This window comes from Arachis stenosperma, chromosome 3 (assembly GCF_014773155.1).
Source record: "Arachis stenosperma cultivar V10309 chromosome 3, arast.V10309.gnm1.PFL2, whole genome shotgun sequence".
In the NCBI taxonomy this organism is placed as follows: domain Eukaryota; kingdom Viridiplantae; phylum Streptophyta; class Magnoliopsida; order Fabales; family Fabaceae; genus Arachis; species Arachis stenosperma.
In genome coordinates, this window is record NC_080379.1 from 69,726,864 (window position 1) to 69,742,495 (window position 15,632).

The following is a 15,632-nucleotide window of genomic DNA, read 5'->3' on the forward strand; positions in this document are numbered from 1 at the left end:
CACTTAAGGACTTGAGAAGCAAGCAACTTTGAGAATTAGGCGGGACATGAGTCAATAATTGAAGATATTGTGCATCCTAACTCAAAGAAAACACAACAGAAGGAAGAATCAAAGGGCTGCAACTTCAAAGGTTGTATCTAAACTTAATCCTTGCTGCTGTGTATTATTTTGAACATGGAAACCATTATATATCCTGCTAAAGTGTTTATTTAGTTGCAAGTGAAATTGTTTGATTATGTATGATCTGCATAATGCTTGTCATTCATCACTTAGCTTTAATTTTGTTTTGTTTCCCATATGCTTGAATAAAAGAGAATTGTTTGAATTGAAAAGTAAATATCCAATGTTGCATAAGTAGTATGGAAGTTAATGGTGGTGTATGTGTTTGATTAAATGCATAACTCATGAAATAAGTGTTGCATAATATCATTTTCATTCAAGTGTAAGTTAGCTTGCTGTTATAAAGATCCTCATCAATAAATAAAAAGTCCTTGAGAACAAGAACAAAAACAGAAAGAAAAGGAAGAAGAAAAAGCCAAAGTGGCAAGAAAAACAAAGAATAAAGGTTGGACACCAATAGCTTGGACCTTAGGACATATGCCTGTGGTGTTCTTGTACTAAGATATGCTTGGATGAGTAAATTTTGAGGGGTATTTTAAAACCCGGTCACTTAGATCAACTGATTTGGGATGGCCAATTGAAAGTCCACAATAAAGAGCAACTTAGATACAGAACATTTAGTTATCCAAAGAGATGCTGGGCATCAATGATCCTAGGAAGAAATAGTGAGCCATGTGTCTGTGGTGGAAAGATGTTGAGTAAAAGAAAGAAAACAATAAAGCCAAAGGCTACTACTGCAACATTAGACACCAAACCTCCAAAAGAATAAGCTTGTTAAGCATTATAAGAAAAAAAAAAGTTAGCAAGGGAGTAAGTCTTATAACAGCAAGTTTAGCAAGCCTTTGATGAAAAATGTATACTATGTAACAGCAAACAATAACTTGAGTTATCATTGTCTGCATAAAGACCCCATAAATCAAGTTCTGCTATATGCCTAATAAGGATATGTGTTCTTTTCTTGTTCATTTTAATTTCTCTCAGTTTTGATGCTTGCTTGGGGACAAGCAAGATTTAAGTTTGGTGTTGTGATGACAAGTCATCATATACCCATTTTTCAAGCTAATTTTACTTGTTTTGTTAGTCTTTATGCACTTTCTTGCATCCTAAGTAAGTGATTTGGAATGAAAATGCATAACTTCTTTAAATCAAACAACCACCATGAAATTAATGTTAACTCATGAGGTTTAAGCTAAATTTAATTGAATTTTAATTGATTTATAAGCCTCTTGAATTTAGTGATACTTTGAGTGGTTGTTTTGGTTTATTGTAGGTGAAGAAAAGAAAAAAAAGGAAAAGCGTGGCCTAAGGAAGCGTGGCCCAAGGAGAAGAAAACGTGGCCAAAGGAAGGAAAAGTGTGCCGCATGAATGGAGGAAGCAAGCATTGCCCTCCACAAGGGCACACTGCCCTCTAGGAGGGCAACATAAGGGAGCAAGCCAAGAAGAGGCAACTCTGCCCTGCCCACGACAAGGGCAGAGCACAAAATGGTGCCTTGGATCAAAGGAAGGAAAAACCTTGCCCTGCCCTCCACAAGGGCAGTATCGGGCTCTCCAAAAGGAAAAATTCAAAGAAAAAGCCCACCATTGCATGCCACAAGAGTCGAACACGGAACAATGAAGAAGCAAGGAACTAGGCTTGATTATGGTGCCAAGAAAGCCAAGGAAAATAAGTAGCGTGTGTTTCAGCCATGTCTCGAACGCGGGACTTCAGTTTGGAAACACTACCCTGCCCTCCGCGAGGGCAGGGTAGCATTTTTGTTGTGGCACACAGGCGCACCAACCTGGCGCACCAAGGGCATCATTCGGCAGCACCAGCAGCGCACCAAGGCACCAATCTGGCGCACCAAATTTTTCTGCCCTGCCCTCCGCGAGGGCAGGGCAGCATCCTGCGCACCAAGCTCGCACCACGCGCACGCACCATGGGCCAGCCGCATCAATTTTCTGCCCTGCCCTCCGCAAGGGCAGGGCAGCCTCCTGGAAGCAATCCTTCATGGGCTAAAATTGGATTAAAAAATCCAATAAAATTCATTTCTTCACCAAATCAAAAGCCCATCCAAATCCCAAGATCCAAGAATAGAAAGTGTATAAATAGGAGTTAGTTTGATGTAATTAGGACTTTTACTTTTCACCTTTTACTTGACTTTTGAATTTTGCAATTGAATTTTGCAACTTCTCTTGGTGACTTCACTGAGATTTCAGAGAATTGGGGAGGAGAATTGATCTCTCTTCTTCCTCGTTCTTGCTTAGGCACTTTTACTTTTCTTGTTTTGAGTTTTGGGTGTGAAGAATTGAGGAAATTCTGTCTCAATCTCCATTCAAAATCTCTTTAATTCCTTTCTGCATAATTGAGTTCAATTTCAATTTCCTTCACTGTTTCTTCTTCAATTTCTTGTTAATTGCTTTGTGAACTTGGATCCGGGAAGGCAATTGAGATCTAGGCTTTGCTACCTAGTCTCTGGACTCCTGAGATCCCAATTACTTTTGGTTCTTCTGTGAACCTTTGCTGCACTTAATTTCCTCACTGTTTGAGTTCTAATTGTTTCTAATTCAATTTCTGCTCTATTGATTGTTGCAATTCAATTTCTCTTGCTTAAATTCTGAAATCCCTGTCCTCAAATCCCTTTTATATTCAAGCAATTTATATTCCTTGCAATTTAAGTTACTGCAATTTACATTTCTTGCACTTTAAGTTTCAGTCATTTACTTTCTTGTTCTTTAAGATTCAGCACGTTTACTTTCCTGCCCTTTAATTTACTGCAATTCTCCCTTCCCCCTTTACATTTTCTGTCATTTACTTTCTGCTAAATACAAACCACTCAACCAATATTTGATTCGCTTGACTAAATCAACCACTAAACTAAAATTGCTCAATCCTTCAATCCCTGTGGGATCGACCTCACTCATGTGAGTTATTATTACTTGATGCGACCCGGTACACTTGCCTGTGAGTTTTGTGTCGGATCGTTTTCCGCACATCATGGAGCAGCTGCTTGGTGCCAAGCCTCCGGTGGCAGTACAGCAGGCTGCGTAGAGGAAGAAGTTTTTCATGCTGAAGCTTGTGTGGTTGCGGGATCGTGTCCGCCAGATGTCCCCGACAGACAACCCGGAGACCCTTCGACAGTATGCTAGGTACTATATTATGTTACTGATTGGAGGGTATTTGATGACTGATAAGTCCAACAACAACTTGGTGCACGTACGTTAAAGTCGGAATAGCCGAAAACAAAAGACTCCGTTCTCCATGGGTGCCAGCAACCTATACCTCACTCTTCCGATCTCCCTCACTTCTGTACCACTGAGCTTGCTAAATATCAAACTCTTTAAATTTGACAACGTATTAACATGCTGAGTGCGAAATAATATCGGATCCTCACACTCAAATGTCGCCCTGTTGTCGCCATTTCTCATGCGACAATTGGGATAAACAAGAACAACTATGTAAGAAAGGTTACCGGCCATTGATTCCTTGTTTTTGTCAGAAAAACGAGACAGAAAATATATGAAATGTGTGTGGAGAACACCAAGAATTACACATTCTTTTATAGCAACTAAAAATTTAACTTTTGTTATCTCGTTTATAGTGTAAATGAGATAACCACATGTCATACTGATGTATCTTATCTCGTTTACACTATAAACGAAATAAGACTGGAGAATTTAAATTGATAAATATTTTTTAAATTATTTATTTTGATAATGATTACATTTATTTTATTTATTAAAATAAAAAATTTTGTAAATTACATGTTGGCCAACACACAAGGTACGTGTTAATCCTTTCTACATGCAGAGGACAACGAGCATAGAAAACGAACAAGAGTAAAGTATCGTTTTTGTCTCCAACGTTTGGGGTAAGTCCCAAAGTTGTCCCTAACGTTTCAATCGTCCTATTTATGTCCCTAACGTTCCAAAACTGACTCAATGTTGTCCTGCCATTAGGGATCCGTTAACAGAATTGACGGCGGGACAAAATTGAGACGATTTTGAAACGTTAGGAACTTAAATAGGACAAAAACATTGGGGACAAAAATGATACATAGAAATAAATTTTAATTTTATCCTTTAATAATATCAATTTTTTACTATACATAATATTCAATAATTTTTAATCACATCTAAGTAAATTACACTTAATCATATTACTTTTATTTTAAATAAATTAATTTTTTTAATTTTACTCTTAAAGATTTTTAGTTATCATGAAATGTTTGTAGAATGACTAGTATATAAACTTGGAGAAAAGAAAAAAATAATATATATATACAATAAAATATAAATTATACCTTTTGTCTCTAATGTATCAAAATTATTTAAAATTATAAAAAAATAAATTTATTTAAAATGAAAGTAATGTAATTAAGTGTAATTTATTTAGATGTAATTAAAAAATAATTAAATACTATGTACAGTAAAAAATTAATATTATTAAAAAATAAAATAAAATAAAAATTTATTTTTATGTATCATTTTTTTCCTAACATTTTTGTCATATTTAAATTCCTAACGTTTTAAAATTATCTCAATTTTGTCCCGCCGTCAATTCTGTTAACGGATCCATAACGGCAGGACAACATTGAGTCAATTTTAAAACATTAGAAACTTAAATAAGATGATTAAAACGTTAAGGACAACTTTAAAACTTACCCCAAACATTGAGACAAAACCAATACTTTAAACGAACAATGAAGCATGTTTATTAGGAGTTCTTAAAAGGCTTTGGAGAGAAACATTGCTATCATAGTAAGCATTCATCTAGGAGAGAAAAAAAGTTCAAAAAGAAAATATTATGTTATTCGTGTGTTAAAAAAAAATAGAGTAGTTAGTGTATTTTGAGGGAATATTATATTATGCGTAAAAAAAATTATAAGTGTGTATTTAACAAAAGTGATACGTAATTATACGTGGACGATAAAATATATTATCAATTATTTAAAATATACTGATTATGTAAATTTGTTATTTTTATTTATTTAAAGTTTATTATTTGATTAATATTAGCTTTAATGTTACTATTTGTAATTAGTTTGTTACTATTTATTTAATTAATATCATTTGTAGTGTTATCATTTATAATTATTTTTAGTGTTATCACATATAATTTATGTGTAAATTATAATATTTGAGGTTAATTTATATATTTTAGTAGATAATAATTATTCTATATTTTTTAATAAAAACTGTATTATAGCTCTATAAATATTATAATGCATAAAATTACAAATAAAATTAAATTCTCACACACAAATTTTATATTTTTATGTATATTTTATATAATTTCGTCATTATAATACGCTAATATTTTTAAAGTATTTTTTATTACAACTGCACTAAAATAACCTTTCTTTCGATGAAATGAAATAATAACGAATTTTGTATTATTTATAAACAAAATTTTTAGATAAATAAAAAAATATTCAATATATAAATCATATGTTAAATAACATCAAACTAATATAAAATACGTGCCTAACACACAATTTACATATTGAAAAATGTCTCCGACATAGCTCAACACACCATCTACATGCTAGATCACTCTTTGCGACTTCTACCTCTTTGTAATTATACTAAATTGATCCATTTCTAGCAAAAACACACGCAACTTTTTCATATATTTAACAAAATGAGAAAAAAAAAGGCTAGATGATAAAAAGAAGTGCAGAAAGGGAATTAAAGGAGTGACAGGTGTCATAAGATGGGTTTATTTGCCGTATCCAAGCATCATCAATTTAACTCAAAATTCAAGAGTCTTTTATAGCAGCACGGACCTCATAATATCATAGCTGCCACGGCACACTAAAGAGTGCGACAGCACGTTCCATTGGAAGAAGCAGGGCCCTACACGTGGCGTGTAGCTTGGCACCCTTTGACGGCTTGACCTAAACACACCAAGCGAAAGGCTCAAAGCGCGCGCATATAATGATATGGCTGCAATCAAGTGGTGCTGCAGCATCATCCCCCATGTGCGTGCGGTGTAGGGAAGAAATCCCCATCGCGGGTGCGGATGAATGCTACGTGTGAAGGTGTTGATGTGTGATTTGTGGATGTGCATAGGATGCAATGATGTGGAAAGAATACGGTTCCACTTATATGGAATATAAATGTCGGAAGAGGAGAGTATGGGAAGTTCTTCTTCCACTCTCCTTACAGTGCCTTCAATTTCAACCATACACTGATATCAACATATATATAATATCAAAGCTAGTTTAAGAAAGAGAAAGAGAAAGAGAAAGAGAGAAAGAGTGATGAGGACGGTGATAATGAAGGAAGGAACTCATGAAGGTGTGGTGAAGGATAATGGTAACTCAGATGAAGTTTCAAGCTATAATAGATTCTCACAACTGCTTTCTTCCAAAGATCGTGATTTTCTGCTCTCTCCAACGGGGACTCAGGTTTTTTCTTTCCCCATCTTTCTCTACCTAGTTTCGTCCATCGGGTAATAGCCGAAAACGAAAACCAAACTATGCTCCTAAGCTACTACTACTACTTCTTCTTCTTCTTTAGTTCCAAGTGTTATTTTGGGACGGTGGTCACTGCTGGTCAGTTCCCTCCACCCTCTTTTTCATCATCTATTTTATTTATTTATTTTTTCTGATATTTATATATCTATTTTTGTGATATATATGATTGTGTGAAGCTCCTTCATACATCTTCGCCGTTGGCCTCATTTGCTTCTCCATGACCGTTTAGCTTTTATTTATACTTGGCCGGAAATTATTAACATGAGCTCCCTCAGAAATTAATTGGATGATAATAATACTCAAGAAATTTATGCATAGTAAATATTAATAGTATGATTATTTACAAATCACTGTGTGCAATTCTTGTCTAAGCTGCTTTTGTATTCGTCTTAATTTGCTGAGACTTCTATCTGATGTTGTTTTTTGTATAATTATTTTAATAACATCTTAAAAAATATAGAAAAGAGAAAATTTGTTTGCTTGGTAGGCTTTGCCGCGGTGGCCGATGGTGGGTGACCTTATTATGTTGAATCGCCGCGTGAAGTAAATAAGAGAAAAATATTTAAATTTCTATCCTTCATATTCAAATAATCCTTACAATATTAAATTATATTGGTCATCGAGATATTATATTACCAAGAGCCGGAACTTTGTCTGTCATCTTTTCCCTGGCAGATTTTGGTACAACCTTCCCGATTTATATATTCACATACTATAATTCTTGAAATTATTTATGAAATGGATGGATAGAAGCTAGCTCTAGGAGAGTCTATATGATGAATCTATATTCCAATTAAGTTCTAGATTATTAGGGTTTTAAAATTTATTAGTATTTTGACAAAATGTTCTCAATTTCAAAAAGTGGCTGGTTATGGTTTGCTTGATGATCCTGGTCAGCTGAAGACGTAAATAATTATTATAGTATCTACTGTATATAAATTATGAAGCACAGAGGTAAAAGTCTTCTCTAGATAGAATACTTTGATTAAAAATAATTCTTCTTTATATTTTATGTACTGAATATATACCCCGCCAGGTAAGAAGCCGTACCCGTTTTAGTCCTTTTCACCGCCCAAACAAACGGGGTAGCTAGCTGGCTATTTGGGTATAAATAAACTATTGAGAGAAGCAGGTTTCATTTTTTGCTGTGCTGCATAAGGGACCATTTGTCCTTTATCTACTTATCTTGACAAACACACAGTGAATTGCCATCATTTTTTTCCTTTTCATTCTTTGTTATTTTAGGAAACCATCCTAAACAAAATTAATTAAACCATAGATTGCATTTCACTTTCTTAACAAAGGTCGTGTTTACTTGTTTCGTTTAGAGCTAAACTAGTTTCTTAATTAGTTGTTAGATCTTAATAAGATGCGAGGAAGAGGCAAACGCACTCACGAGCTACACATGGCCAATGTTTTATAGTTCTTTTCATTATGTGATGGTGAGTTCCTTCGATGTTGCTTTCGTGGAGGACCGAGCATCCCAGGCGAAGGACAAGTGTCACCTAAACCGTTCATCTAGCATTTACTCTTTGCTTTGTACACGTGGCCTATTATTGCCTACAAACAGTGGGCCATTTCGGTGCCATGTCCCTTTCGTGAATCTGGAAGGGACTCGATTCTATCCGCTTCTCTTCTCTTCCCTTCTTAGTACCTCGGTATCTCCTACTTTTATATCATGATAAATGTATTTACAAGATATGTACTACCTCATTTTTTCGTTATATTTCAGGCCGTTAGTTCAAACTCTTCTAAACTCAAAGTAGTAGCAAGGATTATTATATTTGGCAATTTTGTGATTATATTTGACACCAGGCCACTACCTCTCATCATGAATAAGCATTCATTATATGTTCATGCATGTGTGCGTATTAGGATATTTAATGTTTTTAACGTGTTACATGTGCACCGCTACAATATTTAGTTTCTTGGTTAGCACCTAGCTAGTATCTAGCATTATTTATTTTGCAATGTAATTCTGAGTTGTACTTGAACAAAATTTAAGGATTGATTGTAAGCAATAAGTAATCACTAGTAATAACGGTTAACAATTGTGGTAAGAATTGGAGCGTAAAAAGCTAATAATTGCTAATATATATGTGGTGGGTACAGGTGAAAGTTTCTGATCTTGAAGGAAAAGTAGTGGGCCTATTTTTCGGTGCCAACTGGTACCCACCATGCCGTGGATTCACCCAAATGCTAGTTGGAATCTACGAGGAGCTGAAAAGCAGTGTCCCTCAACAATTTGAGATTGTGTATGTGTCCTCTGATGAGGATTTGGACGCCTTTAATGGCTTCTATGGAACCATGCCGTGGCTTGCAATTCCATTCTCAGATTTGGAAACAAAGAAAGCCTTGAACAGAAAGTATGACGTGGAAGGCATTCCATGCTTGATTATGTTGCAACCCGATGGAAGCAAAGACGATGCAACAATTCGCGATGGGGTTGAACTTATATATCGCTATGGAATCCAAGCTTATCCTTTTAGTAAGGAGAGGTTGGAGCAGTTGCACGAGCAAGAGAGAGAGAAGCGTGAGAACCAGACTCTCGCTAATTTACTTGCTAACCACCATAGAGACTATGTTTTGGGTCAAACCGGACTCATTCAGGTAAATTGCTCCAATTATTTCTTCATATCCTTTTGCACTTGTTCAGTTGCTTGCATGCTACTGTTCCAAGTTCCAACTTAGCTTGTTTATAGCGACTAGTATATATATATATATATATATATATATATAACAATTTCCTTGTATTCTTTTAGTTATTATACTCATTTCGTGAAAATATAATTGTAACATTACATTTTATTGTACGGATTATTTTAATGTGACAATTAATGACGTAGGGAATATCAAAAAAATATAATTAGGTAGAAATTATAATTTGTGATCTTATTAGCGAATATTTTTATTCACTAAAATTAGTTACTCAACAATATAAAATATATATTAAAATATAAATTAAATTATACGTATATTTATACATTAATAATTAATTTTATTGACTAATTTTAGTGTAGGAATAATATCTGTGAAATTTTTACTCTAGCTAGCTAGTTGCTTCATTAGATTATAAGTTAATGGTCTTCGAACAAAAAAAAAAAAGGGGAATTGACCATATTTATTCCCAACCTAGCTTATAGAACCCATTTATACGTAGGTTAACCTGGAAATAAATAAACTCTTGGTAGTTTGGATTCTATCATTTGTTTGTTTAACAGAAGGGTTGTTAATCAAAAAACAGGTACCTATTGCATCTTTAGTGGGTAAAACTGTTGGACTCTACTTTTCAGCGGAATGGTGCGTGCCATGCGCGAAGTTCACTCCGAAACTAATTTCCATTTACCACAAGATCAAGCAGGAGCTAAGTGAAAAGGGTTCAGAGGAAGACTTTGAAATAGTGCTGGTTTCCCACGACCGTGACAAAGCATCATTTGACTCTTACTACGGTACCATGCCATGGCTAGCTTTGCCTTTTGGGGACCCAGAGATCAAGAACCTCGCTAGGCACTTCGATGTGCAAGGGATTCCTTGCTTGGTAATCATAGGCCCCACTGGTAAAACCATAACGGGGCACGGGAGGAACTTAATAAACTTATACCAAGAAAATGCATACCCTTTCACCGGTGAGAAAGTGCTGCAGCTGGAGAAACAACTAACTGAAGAGGCGAAGGGGCTTCCAAGATTGGTGCGCCATGAAGGGCATAGACATGAGCTGAATTTGGTGTCTGATGGGAATGGAGGTGGGCCATTCATATGCTGTGTGTGTGATGAACAAGGATCTAATTGGGCCTACCAGTGTCTCGAATGTGGCTATGAAGTGCATCCAAGGTGCGTTACTAATGCTCCAGAACATGACAATAATGTCGTCGTGGGAAGATGACACCCCTAGCTAGGCCTAGTGGTGCTATGCATGCTGATGATAATGCTGATGATGATCATGGTTGATTACATTTAATTTCCTGTGTCAGTGGCCAAGAAAGAGGGTATAGTGAACCCTTGAGTTATATTTGTCCTAATCTATTTCACGGATTGAGATTCTATTTTAGAATTGATTATATAGGATTTACATTTTATGTGTGGCTTTTCTTCTTGTTGCTATTATATGGAAAAGGAGAGTGACTTTGCTTCTACCAAAGGAATTGGAGACAAAGAGAGGATGAGAGTGACAACAGAAAGGAGATTAAGAAACTACATGTGCCTTGTGACATCGAATAATGACTAGAATTGTGGTTAATATGTTGCGAATTTTTAATTGAAGTGATATGAAAATTGACCTTAGAGAGGCCTTGATGTTGTTGATTAAACAATAGAAGACAATTAATCCTTTTATTGTCTTTAGAAACTTGATGGGAAATGTTAGGTAAATAATGACTACTTTTAACAATATGAACAATCACCAATCAAATGAAAATATACTACATCCTAATTTAATGTTATTAATTAAATTTACTCTTTTAATCCTATTAATTCACATTGTTCACACATTGTTCAAAAAAGTTGTTGATTACCTATACTTTTCCAAATTTGATTAAGATGAACGTTAATAAACTTAAAATTTTATATACTATTTGAGTAAAATATAAATTTTACTGTCTTATTACATATTTAAATTTTTTTAATAATAAAATCTAATTAAATTAGTCTAAATTCAATAAAAATCAATTTTATTAGTAAGAGTAATTCTTCACTAATTTAAATGTTTGTATTTTACGTTCTTCTTTTATTTTTTCGCGTGTTTCTTTTTCGTGGTTATTTTTTTATTGATGTTGTTGTTCTTTGCATTTTTTTTTCTACTCCTCTTTATGGAGCATTATAAAAATGTGAAATAAGAAGAAAAGGAAGTTTTTCTCCTTCTCTTTATAGTATTTTGCAGTATTATGAGAATGTGAAATAAGAAAATGATGATGATAGTGATAATGATCATGAAGAAAAAGAAGAGAAAGAAGATGAGAAGGAAAAAGAGTTTTGAATTACGTAAAATTTCTTATTTTTTTAACTATGACATAGAAATTTTTTATTTTGACATCAAAATTTTTTAACTATTACATATTAATTTTTTAACCGTGTCATTTCTAACTAAATGAGGTACTTTTCTTATCATTAAAATAGTTGGATGGTATTAATTTTATATACAAGAGGTTTGGCCATTTTTATGCTGGAAAAAATTTGCTAATAAAAAATTTTCAACCATAATTAGCCAAAACTTTCTATAATTTACTTCATTTATATAACTTAACAACAATTTTATTTTTTTTTATCTTACTCTCCTATCAATTCACTTATCATATTTTTATCAGTCCCATTTATTAATAACATTAATTATAATATTGATGAGCGGATATTTTATACGCTTTTGGGAGTAATTTCATGTAGATTTTAGTATGTTTTAGTTAGTTTTTAGTATATTTTTATTAGTTTTTAGGCAAAATTCATATTTCTAGACTTTACTATGAGTTTGTGTGTTTTTCTGTGATTTCAGGTATTTTCTGGCTGAAATTGAGGGAGCTGAGCAAAATTCTGATTCAGGCTGAAAAAGGACTGCTGATGTTGTTGGATTCTGACCTCCCAGCACTCGGAATGGACTTTTTGGAGCTACAGAAGTCCAATTGGCGCGCTCTCAATTGGGTTGGAAAGTAGACATACAGGGCTTTCCATCAATATATAATAGTCCATACTTTGCGCAAAGATAAATGACGTAAACTGGCGTTTAATGCCAGTTCCATGTTACATTCTGGCGTTGAACGCCAGAAACAGGTTGCAAGTTGGAGTTAAACGCCAGAAACAGGTTGCAAGTTGGAGTTAAACTCCAGAAACAGCCCGGGCACGTGAGAAGCTCAAGTCTCAGCCCCAGCACACACCAAGTGGGCCCCAGAAGTAGATTTCTATGTTATCCATCTTAGTTTACTCATTTTCTGTAAACCTAGGTTACTAGTTTAGTATTTAAACAACTTTTAGAGACTTATTTTGTATCTCATGACATTTTAGATCTGAACTTAGTACTCTTTGACGGCATGAGTCTCTAAACTCCATTGTTGGGGGTGAGGAGCTCTGCAGTATCTCGATGAATTAATGCAATTATTTCTGTTTTCTATTCAAACACGCTTGTTTCAATCTAAGATACTCATTCGCACTTCAATATGAAGAAGGTGATGATCCGTGACATTCATCACCATTCTCAACCTATGAACGCGTGCCTGACAACCACCTCCGTTCTATATTAGATTGAATGAGTATCTCTTAGATTCCTTAATCAGAGTCTTCGTGGTATAAGCTAGAATCCATTGGCAGCATCCTTGAGAATTCGGAAAGTCTAAACCTTGTCTGTGGTATTTCGAGTAGGATTCATGGATTGGATGACTGTGACGAGCTTCAAACTCGCGAGTGTAGGGCATAGTGACAGATGCAAAAGGATCAATGGATCCTATTCCGACATGATCGAGAACCGACAGATGATTAGCCGTGCAGTGACAGCGCACCTGGACCATTTTCACTGAGAGGACGGATGGTAGCCATTGACAACGGTGATCCACCAACACACAGCTTGCCATAGAAGGAACCTTGCGTGCGTGAAGAAGATGACAGTAGGAAAGCAGAGATTCAGAAGACAAAGCATCTCCAAAACTCTAACACATTCTCCATTACAGCGTAACCATTACTCTTTTCATGCTCTTTCACTTTTTACAACTAAAACTAAAGAACCCTATCGGTATCCTGACTAAGAATAATAAGATAACCATAGCTTGCTTCAAGCCAACAATCTTCGTGGGATGACCCTTACTCACGTAAGGTATTACTTGGACGACCCAGTGCACTTGCTGGTTAGTGGTACGAATTGTGAAAAGTGTAATTTACAATTTCGTGCACCAAATATCATATTCCTTACTATTAGGCATTCTTGTAATCAATACTTAATATTTCCTTTTATGATTTAATTTTTATATTTAAGAATACAATAAAGACTAATAATATTTATAAAGAACGGTAATGATAATTTGTATTAAATGAGTTAATTGTAATTAATTTTTTTATTTTTGTTAAGTCATTTATCATCATTCAATAGAGATACAAAACCTGAAAGCTACCCTAATATGGTTTTATTTCCGTTAATTCAATTATTTTCATTCAAAATTCACAACTCTAAAACCATTTCAAGCACAATTAGAAATTTAAAATAGGCTAATGAATTTTATAAGAAGTCATCTTTATCATTGCAAATAGTATGGCAATTGAATTCGACCTTGATACAGTAGAAGGTGTTGATGAAGAATTTGAACAACAGACAGACTCACCCAATGAAGTTGTAGTCAGTCAACCAATTATTGAGAATATGAAAAATTACACTAGTTTTGATGAGGTATAGTAATAAACTGATTTTTTTGTGTTTTTATGTGTATTTATAATTATATTATACTACTATGTTCATACACATAATATTCATACGTTCATATACATAACATCCATAATTACATACAACTAACATCTAAAAATTAAATTCATGTTTATTAGATATTACATTCATGCACGTATCATTTTTTAGTTATTGCATAAGTAACTATAAAGTTAACACAAATATTTTTAAATTTTATCATATTTAAATTTTAAAAAATATCAAATTTTTAAATTAATTTATTCAATTGATAAATTTACTCATAATATCCATAAATTCATACACATAATATCTATAATTTCATATTAATAACATCCATATTTGTACTCATAATATTCATAATTGCATACCTATGATGTCTATAATTAATGAATTTTTATAATTAATATTATCAAATTTTAAACTATACGTCTTATTGTATTTTTCAAATTATCTCATGTGTGCACTAGTAGGTCATGATTTTAATTATTTTAATATTTTTATTTAATATTCATATGTATACTTATTTATTGATTTTAATATGACGAGTTAATAATTATTTTTAAAAAATTATTTTTAAATTTTTGTTTATATTTTATATTTTAATTTTTATTTTTTAATAGTCTATATGTAAAATATAAGTTGTATAGAAAAAGTTGTTGAAAATTTTTAATTTAACTTCTATAATTTTTGCAGAGAATTATTGCATTTAATGGATAATAATGTGATTGAGAAATATTAGGGATTTAATTTGAGAGAAATTGAAATTGATTTTGGAAAGAACATCAATAATTCCAAACATGCAGCAAAATGATAGGTGATAAGGAGAATAAGTGATAAGGAGGTGTATGTCACTTGCTTATCAAGAGAATGAAAATTTTTACATGATATTTCTATATTGTAATTATTTTTTGCTACCTAGCATCACTCTTTTATGTTATTTACAATAAATTAATATATTTTTTAGTTTCAAAACATATTTGAATGTATTTTGTTGGTTGAGTAGTTAAGATTTTAGATTTTTTTTTCTTTAAAAATTTTTTTATGTCATTTACCAAAAATTTTGTGTAGCTAAATGGTGTATATTTTGTTATCACTGAATTAATTGTGTGGTATTAAACTGAAAAAGAAGAAGAGGATGAATATAGTTTTAAGTTATGCAAAATTTATAAAAAAAATACCAAAACTTTTAAATTGTGACACAAGAAGTTTTTTATTTTTAACACTGAAATTTCGTAACTATAATGCAGGTTTTTATTAAGAAGGTGAAACAAAAATTATGAGAATGTAAAAAAAGAAGATGACAACGACGATGATGATAGAGAGAAGAGGAAGAGAAGGAGTTGTTGTTTTGAATTGTATAGAATTTATCAGAAAAATAGCATTGCAATTTTTTAAACGTGACACAGAAAATTTTTTGTTTTGACATCAAAAATATTTAACAGTGACGTAGAAATATTAAATATTTTTAAAAAATTTTACACATTCAATAAATTGAATGTTTTCTCTTATATAAAAACACATCTAATACTAAACCATTAATAGAGAGTTGTCAGGTAGTGGAAATCTAATATGTCTTAAAAGAGAGAGCTTTAGAGTTAGATTAATCATAGTGTTCTCTTTGCAAAGGTTCATCTGTACTATATAATTCCCTTATTTATTCTGCATCACTCTTCTTTCATTCT

The 15,632-nt window shown here is 33.0% G+C and overlaps 1 protein-coding gene across 3 annotated transcripts; it reads left to right on the forward strand.

Annotated features, from left to right (window-relative positions):
- The first annotated feature begins 6,206 nt into the window (after positions 1-6,206).
- LOC130968713 (probable nucleoredoxin 2) lies at positions 6,207-10,654 on the forward strand. 3 transcript variants are annotated; one of them, XM_057894124.1, is made up of 3 exons: positions 6,207-6,656; positions 8,691-9,188; positions 9,823-10,654. In XM_057894124.1, exons 2-3 carry the CDS (start codon positions 8,775-8,777, stop codon positions 10,459-10,461), a joined length of 1,053 nt encoding a protein of 350 aa, XP_057750107.1. In that variant the 5' UTR covers positions 6,207-6,656; positions 8,691-8,774; the 3' UTR covers positions 10,462-10,654. The 3 variants fall into 3 exon arrangements, with proteins under 3 accessions (XP_057750107.1, XP_057750106.1, XP_057750105.1); XM_057894123.1 differs by having other exon boundaries at positions 6,208-6,509; XM_057894122.1 differs by lacking the exon at positions 6,207-6,656 and adding an exon at positions 6,688-8,236.
- The last annotated feature ends 4,978 nt before the right edge of the window (positions 10,655-15,632 follow it).